Source organism: Carcharodon carcharias, chromosome 30 (assembly GCF_017639515.1).
Source record: "Carcharodon carcharias isolate sCarCar2 chromosome 30, sCarCar2.pri, whole genome shotgun sequence".
NCBI lineage: Eukaryota > Metazoa > Chordata > Chondrichthyes > Lamniformes > Lamnidae > Carcharodon > Carcharodon carcharias.
In genome coordinates this window covers 13,044,024-13,063,356 of record NC_054496.1, presented here as the reverse complement: position 1 = coordinate 13,063,356, position 19,333 = coordinate 13,044,024, and the positions used below count along the sequence as shown (strand labels likewise).

Genomic DNA, 19,333 nt, shown 5'->3' with positions numbered 1-19,333 from the left:
AAAAAATATAGTTCCCAATGCAATGCTCGTACAGCCACCATTTTCCCTCCTTTTCCTTATTCCCTCCCCGGCCACACCCTCACCTCCCCTCTCTCCCAACCCTCCGAAAATAAAACTGCCTTTTCTTCCTCATCTTTACAGTAAGAATGTAAGCACCATTTTAAGTGGAAGCTCAAGGAGCTTAACCTTAAAATTAGAGCTAGGGTGTTCAGGGTGCACGCAGTCTAGTAGAAATCTGGAACACTTTTTTAACCCCAAAAAGCTGTGAAGGCTGTGGATCAATTGAAAATTTCAAAACTGAGCTAGATGGGTTTTTTTGTTAGGGCAAGGGTGTTGAGGGTTACGGAACTGAGGTGGGTGGATGGAGTTGAGATGCACGTCAGCCATGATCTATGTGAGTGGAGGAACCGGTTCAAGGGGCTGAATGGTGCCCTCCCTGTTCCTATGGTCCTAACTTGCGAATCGAATTCCTGCAGTTCTCTGACTGTAACCCCGGTGAACTGTTACATGTCAAAGTTAGGGCACTGGCAGGTCAGCCATCTGGGGCAAAGGATATGTGTCACCTTGATACAGTGTTGTTTGATGGAGTAACGATGATTTTACTGAGCCACAGGCACTTAATTCTCTGGCTCTGGGTTGACTGGCTGCTCTGACGTGTCTTTCGATGAGTTGCTGCTGGTATCGAAACCTGGTCGAGTAATTTCTGCAGTGAATCATCAGATGCCTCAGCCAATTAAATATAAATTGAGGATGAGCGGGAATTACGAAATCGGCCGTCGTTTTTTTTTTTTTTTTTTAAATTACAAAATTACTTTTTTCCCTCCCAAAGTGTCACCTGCTTAACCCAGGTCGAGGGAGGAGGGCCTGCAAATCATTCCACTCACTGCTGGTATTATAAACAGCTGATTGGCCAGTTCCAAAGATTTGTCGTTAGAGGTCTTAACCAATGAAACATTAGCTGGCGACAAGTGGGAATTTTGAAACTGCTAATCTAAAAATTAACACAATACATTTTTCCCTCCAAATTTGGAGCTTCCTTGACCCAGGTCAAGGGAGGGTTTGGAGACCTCTGACTGCTGGTAGCAATTGCCTAATTCCAATCATATGTTATCAAAAAACTTGACTAATGAAATATGAGGTAGCAACGAGTGGGAATTATGAAACTTCTATTTTAAAATTTTAAAATAATTACTTTTTTTCCTGGTGAGATGCCACTAGGTTAGATCAAGAGGAGGGTCTAGAGACACCCTATTCAGACCTCTTCTGATGCCCCTGCTATATCCCCTGCTCCTGCAAGGTGGAGAGTAGCTCATGCAGGCGAACAGCCCCGGTGTTGTACTCCTCCAGCCCTTGTAAATTTCTGAGCCCCTCCAGTTCTGGCCTCGTGAACACCCCAAATTTTCATTACTTCATCATTGGTGATCATGTCGTCAGCTGCCAAGCCAGCCCCGAAGGACTGGAATCCCCTCCCCTAAACCTCTTTGCCTCTCTACCTTTCTCTCCTTTTGATGCTCCTTTAACCCAAGCTTTTGGTCACCTATCCCATTGTCTCCTCATGTGAATCATTGTCAAATTTTGGTTGATAAATGCTCCGGTTAAAGGTGCTATATAGTTATAAGTTGTTATCAGCACCAACCCACCATATGTAAGTGTTTAGTTTCTTTATGGTTTGACTGATAAATTTACCAACTGGTGTATTACTCAGCCATATAGACTATTAGAGGTTCCTTATTCAATCCATAATCTGTTAGCTAATCTCACCTGGTTCAATGCTCAAGGCCAAACAATGTGCTTCACGAGTCCTTAGCTAGGGACAAAAACAGTCCATTAAGATCCAGTTCTTGATTACCCCAAAATGGAAGCTTCTAAAATGTACACAGCATCATGTTCCATGATGCATCAGTGCTGATTGCATGCTACTCCTTTTACATTACGTGGGGTTATCCAGCACAAAAATAGGTTATTCACCCCAACTGGTTCATTCTGGTCTTTATTGCTCCATTCGAGCCTTCTCCCATCTTTCCTCAGCTAACCTCTATCAGCATAACCCTCGATTTCTTTCCCCCTCATGTAATTATCCAGCCTCCCATAAATGCGTCTATGTTACTTGCCTGAACCACTCCTTGTGGTAGCAAGCTCCATGTTCTCGCCACTACTTGGGTAAAGAAGTTCCTTGTTTTTAAAATTTATTTATTTATTCATTTATTGGATGTGAGTGTCACTGGCTAGACCAGCAATTATTCCCCATCTCTAATTGCCCTTGAGAAGGTGGTGGTGAGCTGCCGCCTTGAACCACTGCAGTCCATGTGTTGTTGGAACACTCACTGTGCTGTTAGGTAGGGGCTTCGAAGATTTTGACTCAGTGACAGTGAAGGAACGGCGATAGAGTTCCAAGTCAGGAGGAGTGTGTGTGGTTTGAAGGTGGTGGTGTTCCCATGCATCCCCATGAATTCCCTATTTGATTTCATGATGAGTATCTTAAATTGATTGCATCTAGTTTTGTTCTTCCCCTTTTCCTTTGCATCAACAAGAGATACAGGTGGAGATCTGAGTGGGGTGTCTCCAGACTTGCTCCTGACCCAGTGTAAGGAAACCTTTGAGGGAAAAGTGTAATTTATTTTAAATGGCAACATCATAATTCTTGCTGTTTGCCAGCTCATAAACTGTTGGTGAAGACAAAGCCAGACTTGACAGTGATGTGCTTCATGGTTCAATAGTCACTTTTTTGGCTGACGCTTCAATGGCCATTTGGCTGAGATACTAGTAGATTGTCGATGTAGATAAAACTGCATCAGCAGAAGTAGATGTCTTCAAGGCGGGGGTGGGGGGGGCAGAAAAAAATGAAGATTTTTAAATTGAAGTCCAGTAACATTTCATAAATTGTGTCAAGACTGAGAGTTATCTTCAGATTAAGTGGGATTAAAGGTTGTGGGATCATTGGACCAGGGAAAGTAGACATAATTTGGTCTCCATGTTCAAGTCATATTGAGCTCTGCTTTAAATGCCCTGCATGACAATCAGATATCCTGCCAATAAACAAATTTAGGTCAACAACAGAGGATGTTCTGGCCTTTCCAGCTGTATCCCAACAGGGAGGCATCAGCTTTGGTGATGGAGAAATTGTCAAACAAAAAGCACCCTGAATTGCACCAGTATTGCCAATTAAAAGAGAAAAAAATATTCTTTGGTCCCTGAATGACAATAACATATAATGCTGGACTGGGAACTGCATTGAGACATTCAACCCACCTGCCTTCAATGGATTTCAACCTAAGTGTTAATGTGTAATCTGCAACAACCCCGAAATCTTCTCTTCTCTCCTCCTCCTCCTCTCCCCAAATGTGGTCTTAAACTTGTACACGGCTAGATTCCACTGTATTGCAGCACAACTGCTGTTGCTCACCTTTTGACCAATTTGTAGCTGACCCAGATCTTGAGGAGGAAGAGAAAGGTACCCTTGTATGTTTAGTCTTAGACTTGTGCATATGTTCATACGTATAATAATTTGGTTTCTTCAGTCGTAACACTGCAGACATTTGTGGGAAGCTCCCTCCATTTTAGACAGCTTGATGCAAGCTCATAGTTTGTTTCCTGTTTCCTTGTCTTGATCTTGAAGAATTCCCACTTATGATGAGATTGTTCAGGATGAAGTGGACGACTCTGAAGATGATGGGGAGCAATTTCTGAGGAAACAGGAAAACTTTGAAAGAAAGTATAACTTCAGATTTGAAGAACCCGATGCAGAATTTGTAAGCAGAAAGCTGTCTGTCTATAGATAGCATTTTATCTCTCGCTTCATTAGTCTCATTTACAACAGCTGTTCTTTTATTTGTAGATGTAAGTAAAGTCCCAATTTCACTGTTCATTCTGCTCAGCTAGCTGCTTAAAACCAACCCAATCCTGGGTAGAGATGTGTTGGGGAGGAACTGACAAGGTTTCCTGCTCCTGATCATTGTCCAAAACCCACTGCCCAAGAGTGACTTTTGGGAGAGGACAGGATCGGGTTCAGCTGCGGTCTGGCTATTGAATTATCGGCCAGCATTCGAGTAGGCTTCCACGTGAGGCATGGCCATCCAGGAGAGAGAGATCCCAGGCCAGCTGCCTTCTGTCGCTCTATACAGGTGCACATTTCAATGCCTTCAGGAAAGTAATAATGGACGGAGGTGGTGAGGGGAGACAAAAAGCAAAATAGTGGCTAAATTCATGTATGTGGCTTCCAGAAAAGATGGCAGAGTGCCACCGAAAGATGACCAGGAGCAGATGATATGTTTGCCCGTGTGATGTTGCAAGACATGGAGAAAGATGTCAGGAATGGTGGAAAGGAACTGGTTGGGGGAGAGCCATGAATAACCAGTTTAGTTTTGAAAGTACAACAGGAATGTTGATATTGCAATAATGTAAATTGATTTCTGAAGCTTGCTCCAAATAACTCCCTGGTGGACAGAAGTTGCAGCACCACTGATAAAATAATAGAATGATACAGCACAAGAAGGGGACAATTTGGCCTGTTGTGCCTGTTCCAGCTCTATGAAAGCACTGAACAATTAAGGGCTATAATCTCCCTATTGTCCTGCAAATTTTCCCCATGGTTGTGACAGTTGATGCACAAAATTCAATGGGAAACATGGGTATGGCAATTTATAGTTGTAAAGATGGGCACATTAACATGTACATTTTACAGTAATAAGCTAGATTTGGTGTGAGGTATTGAATTTCCTTTATTTCCCATTTTTTCTGTACAAAGTTCAAGGTGAGGGGCGGGAGGTTTAGGGGGGATGTGAGGAAAAACTTTTTTACCCAGAGGGTGGTGACGGTCTGGAATGCACTGCCTGGGAGGGTGGTGGAGGCGGGTTGCCTCACATCATTTAAAAAATACCTGGATAAGCACTTGGCATGTCATAACATTCAAGGCTATGGGCCAAGTGCTGGTAAATGGGATTAGGTAGGCAGGTCAGGTGTTCCTCACGTGTCAGTGCAGACTTGATGGGCCGAACGGCTTCTTCTGCACTGTGAGATTCTGTGAATAAGAACTCCCCTTTTAAATAAAATGGTATTTTCAGTCACCTTTCTGCTCTGATCCTTGCTTGCACAGACCCATGGCAAGACAGTGATGAAAGGGCAGTGTCATATCTAGCTGCACTCCTGGAAGCCTCTGCAGGGTCGTTTGATGATTTTTTTTTTTGTTTGGGGCTTTGGGACCCTCCAAAACATTGATGCATTCCTCCCTCTTTTAAAGATAAAATCATACCCAAGAACAGTTGCCACCTCAGTCAGAGCAAAGGACGACAGAAGGAAGCGCAAAAGAGAAGAAATCAAGGAAAGGAAGAAAAAAGTAAGCGTGTTTTTCGATTATTTTCACTTGATTTAAAATTACCATTAAGGCTGAATGGTGCCTGTGTGAGGGCTTGGAATATTTCTCCACAGATTGCCTATTGATTGTATTGAACGTGTTTCCTCCAGTTTTAACCCAACTTATGTGCAGTGCATATTAACTTAGCAATAGTCTTGACTACCCCCAGTGTATAAAATGCAGCCCTCTAGTCCCATCACTACTCTATAAAGTTCAGCCTTTTCTCCCAATGTGTAAAGCACAGCCCTCAATTCCCATTCCCACTACCAGCTCCAGATATACAGTGGACTAGCACATTGCATCACAGAGGGATAAATAGTTGTGCACCCACAATGCGGCACATGGTGAGTTCTTCGGTTTCACTGTGTCTGGGAAATCCCCAAGCACCATCCAAACACAGCAGGGAAATTGCAGGGCGCTGGCCTGCCTAGCAAAGCTCCATAAACAAGCTCCCTATTTTTGTTTCCATCTTCGTCAATGGTTCCTTTAGGAGAAGGAAAAGAAGCAAGAGGAGATAAAACAGCTGAAGAAGCTGAAGAGGATGGAGATAATCAACAAGCTGAACCGGTTAAAGGAGATAACCGGGAATGAAACCGTTGGCTTCAATGAGCAGCACTTGGAGGAGGATTTTGACCCAGTAAAGCACGACCAGCTCATGCAGGTTTGATACAAGATGCAAAATGAAACTGGACTTTGCAGAGTTAGTTTTGCCACTTTACAAAATGAAAGCAAGCTTTCCTGACCAGAAAACCTTTTCTTAATTTTTCTCCCTGCAGCAATTCTTCAATGATGACTATTATGGAGTGGGAGATGAGCAAAAACCACAGTTTGAGAATGAGGAGGAATTCGGTGGTAACTTATCATCTTTTAGAAATTTAATTGAAAGATGTAAATTAAGTACAGCCACACTAAAGTCCATGAGTTTCCACGCTCTCAGAAATCGTGGGAGGTGGACTACATATTCACAATGCATTTTCAGTATTACTTGTGGAGTCACCAGGATGGATGGGTGGATTGGGACCTGGGGCATAGTTGTCACGTTAAGGTGCTAGCCAGGCCTGATCCATTGCTAAATTGCTAAGACAAATGCCACATTTTTAAAGGTATGGTTAGAAATATGTTAAGTGATTGCATTTCCAAGTCACTCAAAAGAAATGGGCTCTGTTTGCCTGGACTCTGGTTTTCAGTTCTCAGCTTTGTGTGTATCCATTGGAGCCATGTTTGCTCCTCTTCCCTGCTATTGTAACTTGATGCACTGCCCAAAATGAGCAACATATTTATTTTTAAATTTAGTTTTGTATGTGTGCGTGTAAATGTCAAGTTGTCAAAAGTTTAATTACAATGAAGTTTTATTTTTGAAATGGCTCTTGTGTTGACTGCATTCTTGCCCTTCTACACATTGTTACAGCATGCATTTTCATTTGCGCATTCTGTGACTGAGGAGTGCTGTTGGTGTGATTCCTGTAACATTCCCAACATGTGACATGGAGTTGACAGGACCCCATAAGAGGGAATGTTCCCTTGCACGTTTCAACATACCTTATAGCACACATCCCTAGGATTGACCTCAGCTCTGTTCCGACTTTAGCTGATCTCAAGTTGGGCGACAAGGTGGCACTTCAGTCACCCTCAGGAAAGGTTTCCATTCCTGATTGCTGTTGAGTGCCTTCTGCTGGAAAAATTTGTGTTTGTCTATGGACGTTGGATGAAAATACTGCGGATCTTAGATGTAATGCTAATAATGGTTAAATAATTAGCAAGTCCTGAGAGCCACTGTTTAACCAATCTTATTGGCAAAGGAGGGCACATGAGATGAGACTCTAGCAAAAAAAGCAAAGAATGCATTACTTGTATACTTTTTTGAATAGATAAGATGAATTAATTGCAATTCTTATTTACATTTATATCAGATGAGTGGAATTGGGACACATGGACAGGAAAGGAAGATGGCTACGCAGAGCAAGAGGGAGAAAAACAGTGGCAGCATGAGAGTTTTGAACCACACTGCGATGATCCAGATTTTATTGTAAGCTTTATTTGAATTCTCATATGGTGAATTGACGTTGCTGCATAATTGAATTTACTCTGTAGAAATTTCCCATTCTATGATTTTTTTTTTTTTGGAGAGATTTCTCAATTTTTTCCCTGGATTTTCCTGTGGGCTCAGGAGAACCCGACCTGTGCACTTCTGCACTTTCCAAAATGCATGTCCGACCCACGTGTGACTTTGTCCGGGACTTTTGTCTTTTCACGCCGGGGACAGGTTCACAGTGCATTTTGCAAGCCGTGATGAAGTCTGTGAGGAGTGTGTGCGCGGAGGTGGGCCTGTTAGAAGACTTGCCTTGGTCCACCAACACAGCAGCCCAGCTTCTAATATCATTTAAAAGCTCCCTAAACATCACCCTTCATCCCCACCCACACCCCTATGCCCTCTCAGATCACCCATCCCCTCCATAGGCACTCACCAAGTATCCACTATGTACAGTGGGAATTATTTTAAAATCGCTGGGGGTGGGGGGGAAAGTTAAACTTCTACCAATCTAATAATTCAAAACACTGTCATTGATATTGGAAAAAAGAACTATTTCCAGTGTAAAAAATGTAATCCTCTAAGTGCCTATTAGGTTTATAAACAAACACATCAAAGGCATATTCTGTTATTACAGCTTAAAAGTGTGAATCATTATTGGATCAATAGACCACCTGCTGATCTGAATCCATTGTACACTTTTGAAACCCAGCCAAGCATTTGTAATGGCTATGGCTGTCATAACAATAGCTTCCAGCCACTTTGCCTGAAACCGGCAGAACTGAACTGTGTCCCATTTCCATTTCAAAACAGACTGCCTGTCAATAAATGGAGAGGAGCAGGTGAAGACATTTTTTCAACTTTATTAAGCTGAGCTGTTTTTTAATAGCCAGAGCTGTTAGTCAATTTAAATGACAGCGGAGGCTGACAGGATTTTTTTTTTTTTATTACATTTTTTAATGCATTATTTTCCATACCTTTACAGGACAGATCCCAATAATGAATTATTGCATTGAAAACACATCCATGTTACCATACATAGCATCTAATAATGACATTTGAAAGTTTGAAAACATTTTACCCTTACCTTTCGGAATGTTCCAAAATCCTAAGCAAGCTTCCCACAATGGTCACGAGCTCTCCAAGGAATTGTATTTTTCTTTAAACGGTTTCCTAAACTCACGCCAGCAATGAAATTTGTGTTGGAGGAAAAGCAACTTTCCTGTGGTGAATCACAATAGGGACCCTGATCTCGGAAGGGGTGTGTGCATTTGGCACCCAAGGCCTTCCCGACCCGCAACAAGGCCATATGAAAATGGGGCGGGGTCAGGAAGGCAGAGAAAAATTGCTTTCCCAACAAATAAAAACTAAGTTCAGCATTTTGAGACCCAATTCGCACCTCCATTGGGAAACATAAATCCAGCCCTAGAAGTTAGAAATTCCAACTGTTGTTATTGTGCAAACACTTGGTATTGTTTTGCATTCATGTGTGCACTATTGTCACACAGGTATTATTAACCCATTTAAAATAATTGTTTTGAACTTGAACTTGAATTTGGGCCACTTGCGAGTCTGCATTTTGCACTGCTCAAAAAGACACCTGTCCCAATGATTGGCTGATGAACAGCTAAGGGAGATGTTCATTACTTTTGATCCCTACTTTCTCCCTTCCTATTCTTGCTGAACTACAGACCCATGGATGTCACCAGCCTACTGCTATCTTACCCAACAGGCTATTCTTCCTGTGTGAGTGATGGCTTTAGATGACACGGCAGGCGTGCCCAATCCTATGTGCACCTGAGGCTGGCACGCTTGCATTCTAGTGGCAGTGCCATACAGGCTGGGCAGCTCCCAGATCATGGAAGATCTTGGGTTCAATCCCTGTAAACAAGAATTGATGTCTTATGCCTTTCCTACTCATTACCTGGATTTCCTCAGAGCAGCCATGAATCCATGCCTTTAGGGGAGAGAGGTGGAAGACTTGGGAGATGAGAGGCTTTAGACTGCATTTGTTTTTACTCTCCTGTGCATTAGCTCTGAAAGATCATTATTTCTCTAACAGATGGATGCAGATTATGATCCCAGTCAACAACTGATCTCCTCCAAGAAGAAAAAAAAACAAGATGCTCCCCTCATAGGCAAGAAAAGGCGGAAGTCTAAATTTGCAGAGGCAGTTAGCAAATCGAAGCCAGCATTTGATCCCAGTAAGTGTCTCTGCTGGTCTGATTTGCACTCTCCATGGTAGTGTTTAAAAAAAAAATGTAATCCTCATGGTGGCTCATCTCTCTGACATCATAAATTTGAGTGGACGGTCTGAACCAAGTCACTGATGTCGCACGTATTGGTGTAGCATGGGATAGAATGGAGGGAGCTTTACCATGCCTCTGGCTGTGCTATATCTCACCTAAAAGTGCTTGATGCTGAGCCCAGTGTCAGAAATATACAATGTTCCTGACTCAAGCACAGCAACAAAAAATAGTTTAATTCAAGGTTTTATTTATGGCACATTGAATGGCAATTGAACAAGCGAGCTAACCCCACACCATGCTGGGCTGCATGCTTGGTTCCCCTTCCTGAACCATGTATATGTATATTTCTTGCAGCGTCCCATAATTTGGTGCATATTTCCCTTCTCCCTTTCAGCGCAATGAGAATATGGTGCTCAATGCCATGTGGAGTGGTTGAACCTGATAGGTTTGATGCATACATGAGGGACAAGGGAGTGGAGAGATTCGGTACAGGGTAGAAAGGGTTGATCAAAGTGTCGGGAGGCTCACGGGAAGCATAAACACTGAAATCGATCAGTTGGACTTAACTGTATAATTCTTTTTAACTTGTGCTTCACATGACCAATCTTATTGGAGGGGAGGAGATATGTTGTGCGCTTCCACTTGACTCATTTTAAATGTGTTATTGGTGGCTGGTAACATTGAACCTTTATCGAGTTTAATGCTTTTGACTAGATTTTTTTTATTACAGAGGACAAGACCTTTGAACAGTACTTGGATGAGTACTACCAGCTGGATTATGAAGATATAATCGATGACTTGCCTTGCAGGTTCAAGTACAGGCAGGTGCTGCCTAATGACTTTGGGCTCAGTACAGACGAGGTATGTTTGTACTCTTCTTGTGGATAAAACCCGACGCCCTCCAGAGTCTGAATGGACAAAGCCATTGCACAATGTGCTCTAAGCTATTTAGACCCAAAGATCAGATGGTGCCAACTTTCAGTCACAATAGCCTGGTGTTTTTATAATGCTCTGAGTGCTCAGGGAGGGTAAGCAAAGTGGATACTGAGCTGGAAAGACACCAAAAGCACAGTGGATGAGGGTTTTTTTTGGGGGAAATTTTTGAAGGCCAGAGGTATAATGGTTTTGGGAGAGAATTCCTCAACACAAGAATATAGTTGACTGAAATCATGCCCAGTGATGATGAATTGGAAGGATGGTCCTCTCTCCTTCGTCCCTCCTTGCCTTCAGCTATCTCTGCCTTGCTGTCTTCCTTCAAGGCTCTCCTTAGAACCTAAGTCAACTTTTTTTCATTCTTTCATGGAATGTGGATGGCGCTGGTAAGGCCAGCATTTGTTGCCTATCCACTGAGTGACTTGCTAGACCATTTCAGAGGGAAGTTAAGAGCCAACCACTTTGCTGTGGATCTGGAGTCACATGTAGACCAGACCAGTAAGGATGGCAGATTTCCTTCCCTAAAGGGCATTAGTGAGCCAGATGGGTTTTTACAGCAGTTGTTGATAGTTGTCATGGTTACCATCACTGAGACTAGCTTTGCATTCCAGATTTATTAATCTAATTCAAATTCCACCAGCTGCTATGGTGGGATTTGAACCCATGTTCCCAGAGCATTAGCCTGGGCCCCTTGATTACTAGTCCAGTGACATCACCACTATACCACTATCTCCCCCAACTATCCTAATATGCCTTCATATGGATTGGTTTCAAATTTTGTTGGCTAATGCTCCTGTGAACATTTTACTACATCAAAGGCTCCATATGTAAGTTGGCCGTGGTGCTTGTGAGCAAGAAACTGGTTTTAGGGATGCACTGGTGAAGACTTCAGAACAGTGTCATTTCTCTGCAGTGAGTAGTGCATGACAATGGAAAATTACTGAGGTGAGTTCTTCACACTTCGCTTCAGCCTCGAATTAGATTGATTCAGTGATTAGATTAAGGTTCTTTCTGAACGAGTCACTTTTTAAGCTTTCTATAACCAACATATTGAACTAGAATCCCAGGGAATTCATATCCCACTATGGCAAATTAGGAAGTCAATAAAAATGGTAATTCTGTGAGCTGGAACCGAAAAATTACCATGAAAGCTGTTGCATTGTCATTTAAAACCTTCGCTGCAGGTAAGGGAACGTGCCACCTTTACCTGGCTTGGCCTGTATGTGATTGCAGTCCCGCACTGTGGTTGACATTAAATGCCCTCTGAGGCAGTCAGGTTGACTACTTATTTGTGCAAACATTGCTATGAAGCAAGCAACAGCACTCAGTCAGTAACCAGGCATGGATTCTTGCCAACAGCACCCACATGGCAGGAATAAGTAAGAAGATTCCTCCAGTCGCTACGTGTTGACATCGTTTCTGTGCCTGTGAAGGTTTCCTCTGTTTCCTAAAGAGAGCTTGTTGCGATATCATTTGACGTACTGAACTGAGATCATCTTCACCAACAAATTTGCAGTGAACTTTATGCTCATGTATGTCTTTAGCTCGACAACCCAGAGATGTAACATTTTTCTCATTGTTTGCAGATTTTGGCAGCAGATGATAAGGAACTTAATGCTTGGTGTTCACTAAAGAAAACCTGCCAGTTCAGGTTAGTGAGTAAAAGTGAAACAAGGACCTGCAATGCTGCTAGACACGCTATATATTTGGTATTTTGTGAAATGTACAGCTGGGCTGGCTTGGGTACAAATTAAATAATCCCAAGTCCATAGTCCCAAGTCCTACAGGGGTGTAAATCTTTACTGTATCTATGTTTATTCCTTTGCAGGGTTAGGAATTCCCAAATGTGACCTTTTTGTTAAAGTTGTTGCTTCATTTGTGGGAATATCCATGATTGTGCAATTAAGATTTTGGTAAAATGTACCGGCGGGAAGGGGCAGACCAAGGAGATCCGAGGCTTGATGCCTGAGTTTTGCAGAGTTAGCTGATCTATGTAAATGTTCACCTCTGTGTGTAATGACCCCATTAAAATACATGAATGTACCCTTAAGTATTCAATGGCTTCATAAAATTAGTGTGAATACGTAACTGTGTGTAAATTAATTGCACAAATGTGTACATGTATAGATACATGAGAACCCAATAAAAAAAGTTATATTTTAACAGAACTGAGAAGGAAGAGCTTCATGACCTGAAGATTTACAAGCAGAAAGCCCAGAACCTGAGGAAAAAGCAGCAGACCTTTAAGTCTTTCGCTCTGCAGTAAGTGTAATCCACTGGTTGTACCAAATACTGTCAGCAATCTTCATAATTGCAACAACTAGTTTGTAGGAAGGAAGTGGCGGCTTCAACAAGTGTATCGTAATGACTAAGTGTTCGTGCTGTATTTTGAGAACAAGCTTGCATGTCATTTAGGGCAAAAAAACACACAATACCTAATATCCAGTTTTGTGCTTTGCACTTAGAGTGAGTTTTGTTTTCTTGCCCAAAACAGCATGCCCGACGTTTAATTTATATGTATATTGTTATAAAAAGAAGCCTGCTTTCAAAGCTTTTTAATTCGCACTCATCAGGACAGAATTGCAAGAATACCAAACTTCAAAGGGGACAACAATTTCTGCTGTAGGAGAAAGGGATGCTAATTGGTTGGCAAATGGACTCTGGTTGAGGTTGCCATGGAGAATGCACTAGGCAACAGCTATTCCCAAGCTTTTGATTAAATTCAAACCAGGCAAATCGACTCTGATTGGACGAGATGTTACAATGAGGAATGCTGCAGCGAAGCACTGTGCTCCAAGTTTTGTTTAGTTGAAAAAGACGTAATACCTGGACATGTTCTTTTTGTTTACACAGGACAGGGCCCTGCATGTGAATATATGTAGCTTCTACGAAGCATAAGTGAGCCGCATTGCGAGACCGACTGGTGATCTTAAATTGGTTGTTATTTCATTCATAGCCCACTTGAGATTGTTAAGTAAGTGCTGTCCAATTGCGGAATCACATCTAACATTGGACCCTATGTTCTGAGTTTTGCAAGCACAGGCTGTTGAGTATGGTCCTTACTCTGTCTATTGCAAGCAGCCGAAGGGATGTACCATTTGATACGATCCACCAGGTATTGGGATGTACAGCCTACATACCTGCCATCACACCGGCACTGGAATTTATACACTGCATTACTCATTTGTATGGTAGGCAGAGCTTCTTTTTGGCTTGACGGCAGCATCCTGTTAGTGGAAAACACCACTTGTGTTGCTACTGCATAGCTTCACCTGTTGCTCAAATTTCTGAGATAACTTACCCTTCCAGGGTAACTTGAGGTGGTCTAGGCATTTTTCAGGACCAAAAATGGCAGCCTTAGGCCCATTCATGAGTTTGCTTGCTGTATATCGCACAATGATTTGACCGGGGTGGCCATAACCTGCAGGGTAGCCTAGATGCGCCTTATTTCAGCATCAAGCTTGCACAGTGAGCAAATGGCTCAGGCCCTATTTAAGATGTTGCCGATAAGGCCAATCTTGTTGTGTAGGACTGTAGGAATCCCAATGAGTATATTGACCGTTGAAGGTAGGTTTGCGGTAGACAGCACCCGAGAACCCATGAGCAGATTTCTCAATTAGCACATTGAAGAAAGGGGGCTCGTTAGAGTGTTCCATTTTGAAGGTGAATTTGGGTGTGGGATGGAGTCCATTAAGGTGTGCAAGGAAATTCTTAAATGCTGCTGCAGGTTTAAATATAGCAAATGTATCATCTACATAATGGAGATATGCAAGGGGGAGGAGGTTAGCGGTCATTCCATCAAAGACACATTTTTCGTGGAAACTGACAAAAATGTAAGCGAGAGCTGGGAGTAGAGGGGTTCCCATGGCAGCACCATTTATTTGGGCATGCATGGTGCCATTAAAAGCTGAACTCAACTGTGGAAGTTGCTAGGTTCATAAGTTCAATGAATATAGATCAGTCAATAGCAATGTGTTTTGATTGGCTTCCTTGAGCGACACATTAGTGAATGGGCTAGCAATGTCGAATGAACACATGGAAAAAGCATTGCTATCGAAATGCAGGTCTTGTATAGTCTTTGTGAAGATGAAGGAATCTGTCACTGTAAATGTGGAAACCTTGGTCAGAACTGTTTGTAGTAACTCGCTCAACCATTTGGCTAATTCATGTTGTGCAGAACCAGTCAAAGATAAGATAGGGCATAAAGGAACATCACATTTGTGTGTCATGGACAACCTATACTTATGTGGCACAGTGAACTATGGTGATGAATCCTATCATATACACCACCAGGTAGCTCTTTACTCTTACACAAGTCTAACCCAGCCAACCTGGATATACATATCTATAAGCCTGACAGATTCTTAACCAGTGTGACTATATAAAATGCACTCCATTCTTAATGAGGGATCCAAATTCATATCCATTGGACCCACCGCGCAGAATGACTGTCCAACTCTGCTCGAAAGTGAGTTACAAAAGCTTAACCAGACTTGTGTAAGAGTAATGAGCTGGCTGGTGGTGTATATGATAGGATTCATCCCCATGGTTCACTATGCCCACATATGTAATAGTTGCCCAATACACACAAACATGATGTCCCTTTATGCCCTATCTTATCTATGACTGGTTCTGCACAATGTGAACTGACCAAATGGCTGAGTGAATTGCTACAACCAGTTCTGAGTGAAGTTTCCAAAGTCATGGTGAAGGATCTCTTCACCTTTGCAAAGACTATACAAGACCTGCATATTGATAGCAATGCTATGTCCATGTGCTCATTCGACATTGCTAGCCTATTCACCAGTATACCGCTCAAGGAAGCCATAGACTTTTGTGCCGCATCACTATATCATGGCAATCTGGACATTGTCTATGTTGTATGAGCCTAGAAACTCATGCAGTTGAGTTCAGCTTTAATGACACCATGTATGCCCAATAGATGATGTTTCCCTCTAAGCCCAGCTCTCGCTAACATTTTTGTTGTTTTCCATGAGAAACATGTCTTTTATGGAATGGCCCCTAACCTCCTACTCCCTTGCATATTTCCATTATGTAGATGATACGTTTGCCATATTTGAATCTGCAGCTGCATGTAAGAACTTCCTTATACACCTTAATGGGCTTCATTCCTGTACTCAGATTCACCTTTAAAATGGAGCAGTCTAACAAGCTCCTTTTCATTGACGTGTGAGTTGAGAAATCTGCTAATGGGTTCTCTACTCCTGTCTACTGCAAGACTACCTTCACCGGTCAATATATGTGTTGGGACTCCTACAGCTGCACATGTGAAAAGATTGGCCTTATTTGCAGCCTCATAAATGGGGCCTGAGCCATTTGCTCACCATGCAAGCTTGATGTCGAAATAGGGCACATCAAAGCTGTCCTGCGGGATAATGGCTACTGCAATCAGATCATTGCTTGCTATATATCATGCAAACTCATGACTGAGCCTAAGGCTACCACTTTTTGGACCTGTAAAGTGCCCAGTTTCAGGATAAATTATCCCAAAATGGTTGAAGCTAAACGTTTGCAGTAGCAACATGGATGGTATTCTCCACTAACAGGGTGCTGCTCTCAAGCCAAAAAGGCATTCTGCCTACTGCATGCATGTGTAATGTGGTGTGTGAATTTGTGCCAAGTAGATAGGACCAATGACTGGTGGATCGTTTGAAAAAAGCACATCCCTTCAGCTGTTTGCAACCAGCCATGCTTGCAAAACTCAGAGCATAGGGTCTGCCATTGGGCAGCACTTACTTAACAATCTTGAGTGTGCTAAGAATGACACCAACAAACCAATTCAAGATTATCATTTGGGCTTGCAATGGGGCTCACTTATGCTTGGTAGAAGCTACATATATTCACACGCAGGGCCTATCTTCTGCAAATAAAAAGAACATGCCCAGGCATTGCACCTTTTTAACCAAACAAAAGCTTTGGGGGAACAGTGTTTCGCTGGAACATTCCCCATGGCAACCTCGACCAACCAGAGGAAACTTGCCTGGTTTGAATTTAATTCTCCATGGCAACTTCGACCAATCAGAGTCCACTTGCCAACAATTAGCACCCTTTTCTCATACAGTACAAATTGTTGTTCCCTTTGAGATTGGATGTTGTGATTCTGTCCTGATGAGTGCAAGACGAAAAGCTTCAACAACATGTTTCTTTTTTACAGCAATACTCAAGTTCTTTACTGGCAAACATATGATATATGTACCTAAATTGAGTTGGCATATAGAATCACATATTTAAGCACCAGCTGGAGTGTATAGACTAATACCCAAAAGTATTGATTTTGTATTTTTTATTTCCTGGCTGCTGTTTTTATCCTGGCTCCCTCTTTTTATTTAATGACTTCTTAATTAATTATCATTAAGGGGTGAGGGTTGTTGGCATGCTTTTCTATTTCAGCATCAAGCACTGCCAATTCTGTTACATCACAATTACGATACAGGGTAAAACTACACACCCCAAGGATATTCTTTTGCTCCAACCTCAGAAGGGCATCTCCTACCCCATCAGTGTAACCTTCTCCGTAGCCAGACATCCTGTTGTCTTTGTAAGCCCCACTGCCCATTAGTAAAGATTGGCTGTAGGGCTGTGCACACAAGGCTATTATTCTCAACAGCCAGCAATGGGAGGAAAGAATTTCAAACGAAAAATCTAACACATGCAAAGAAAATGTTAATTTATATAATGCAACATCTTAATTGAAATCAAAGTTCTCACCTGGTTTAAAAAATATTTTAAAGATTTTTGCACCTTAGTTTTAAAACCACTTTTAGCCCTGCCTATCAGCATCCATCTTCTGCCTTTCTGACTCTGGCCTGATCCTCCACCCCAATCTATTATTTGTTAGGATAGAGTCCACGTATGCTCTAGAGTTCTCTCCTGAGAATTTCATCCATCATTCTGGGTTAGAGCTTAGATTTGAGGAACAAAGTTGAAAAGCCAGTGTCTTTGACATGACGGCCACCAGCCCCCTCAGCTGAAAGGGTGCTGTAGCTAACTTTAGAGCCTCTGCTGTCACTGCTGCTGACCATAGATCACAACCAGTCCGCCCTGTTGATATGCTGTGTCTTTTCCCCACTGAGACATTTAATCCTCTTTTTTGTAACTGTTGTATTAAAGGTTGATGGATAAAAGTACTAACTGGAAAAAAAACCATTGCTGCTTTGTAGGGAAGACGAATCACAGAGGAATGAGGCAGCTGCCAAAACCAAACCTGGGAAGAAGAGAAGGGACAAACTGAGAAAGCCACAACTGCCGGGAGCGGAAGAGGCTGAGGAGGCATCCACCGAATCAAGTCCAAAGAAAGTGAGGTTGGAAGCCGAGAATAAGCAGGTGTTTGGACTGGACAGTGAAGAGGATGAAGACGTCTTGGTTGCCAACTCAAAGAGCAGTACAAATGCAGCAGCCCCACAGAAAGTGGGAGCCAGCAAAGAGGAGGATAAAGAAAAATCTCCAGCTCCTCCCATTGCACACCAAAAAAAATCAGAGCATCCAGTCAGGAAAAGGAAGAAATTTACTAAGAAAAATATGCTGCTCACTTCCCAAGTGCATTTGGGTGGACATTTGTTCAGTGGCCGGAGGCTGAAGGCATATGGACTGAACCCACGCAAACTGAAATTTAAACAAATAATCAGAGAGCAGAAGAAGAAAGAGAAAAAGAAACAGAACAAAGACTGATTTTCTACTGAGCGAGATTATTTTATATGATAATGTGAAAATAAGCCGGTTTGTTATCACAGATGGTCAAATAAAATGACACAATCCTTTATCTCCTATTGATTTTTTTTTTGTTTGGTATAATAAGAAAGGATGGAAGAAAAATCAAGAATGAGGAAGTCATTTGGCCCACTGAAGGGCATTTTGTTTCATAGAGTCATTATGACACAGAAGGAGGCTATTTGCCCCCTCAACATGCTGGCTCTTTGTAGAGCAATAAAATCAGACCCATTGCCTGCCTTAGACCTGCAGGTATTTTTCCCTCAAGTGCCCATCCAATTTCCTTTTGAAATCATTAATTTTCCCTACTTCCACCACCCTCATAGGCAGAGTGTTCCAGCTCATTATCATTCACTGTGTATGAGTTCTTCCTCACGTTCCCCCAGCATCTTTTGCCCAACCCTTAAATCTGTGTCCTGCTACCATCCTCCAGTTTGAAAAATTACCATTTACCACACCTCATCTTTTCTGTCCTCGAGTCAATTTTTTATCCAAGATAACACTAACCCTCCTATTCCATGAGCCTCAGTTTTATTAACCAGCCTATTGTGTGGCACTTAGTCAAACACTTTAAAATCCATATAGACAACGTCCAATGCTTTCCCTTTGTCAACTTTCTCTGTTGCTTCATCAAAAAAAAAAAAATCGTTGTACTGTGCTCCAATTGTGTAATTTGCTGCAATCTGGTGACTCTGCAAATTGTGGTATGCTTTGTAATCAAGGAAAAAGCTCCCTCCTCCAAAGGAGCACTCTAGCTGGTTGAGAACTTCAGAAAAGCATGTTCCTGTGAGATTTGAAGGCCGATCTCGAGAGTGTAGCTGGCTGCTGTTGAAAGGGAACAGATGTTGGCGCCTGTAAATTGATCGGGCTTAATCTTGTCATTAATTTGTGCTTAATTATGTTCACCAGTACCCCTGTGAGCTGAAGGAGAGCCAATGCTGCCTAGTGAAGCAACACTTTGGGGCAGTTATTTCTACAAAGTGTGATACTTGGCAACAGTTTTGACTCCGACACTAATAAGGAAAACTGGGGTAATGTTAGGTG

The 19,333-nt window shown here is 42.3% G+C and overlaps 1 protein-coding gene across 3 annotated transcripts in view; it reads left to right on the top strand.

Moving 5' to 3' along the window:
* The window catches only part of kri1 (KRI1 homolog), a 39,523-nt gene extending 21,182 nt beyond the window's left edge, over positions 1-18,341 (top strand). For all 3 annotated transcript variants that reach the window (XM_041177243.1, XM_041177242.1, XM_041177244.1), the window contains exons 10-19: positions 3,617-3,749; positions 5,237-5,332; positions 5,841-6,011; positions 6,127-6,202; positions 7,261-7,376; positions 9,442-9,583; positions 10,359-10,489; positions 12,148-12,212; positions 12,728-12,823; positions 17,743-18,341. In XM_041177243.1, coding sequence (XP_041033177.1) covers positions 3,617-3,749; positions 5,237-5,332; positions 5,841-6,011; positions 6,127-6,202; positions 7,261-7,376; positions 9,442-9,583; positions 10,359-10,489; positions 12,148-12,212; positions 12,728-12,823; positions 17,743-18,250 — 1,534 coding nt within the window. In that variant the 3' untranslated portion in view covers positions 18,251-18,341. The remainder of the gene's footprint in view (positions 1-3,616; positions 3,750-5,236; positions 5,333-5,840; positions 6,012-6,126; positions 6,203-7,260; positions 7,377-9,441; positions 9,584-10,358; positions 10,490-12,147; positions 12,213-12,727; positions 12,824-17,742) is intronic.
* The last annotated feature ends 992 nt before the right edge of the window (positions 18,342-19,333 follow it).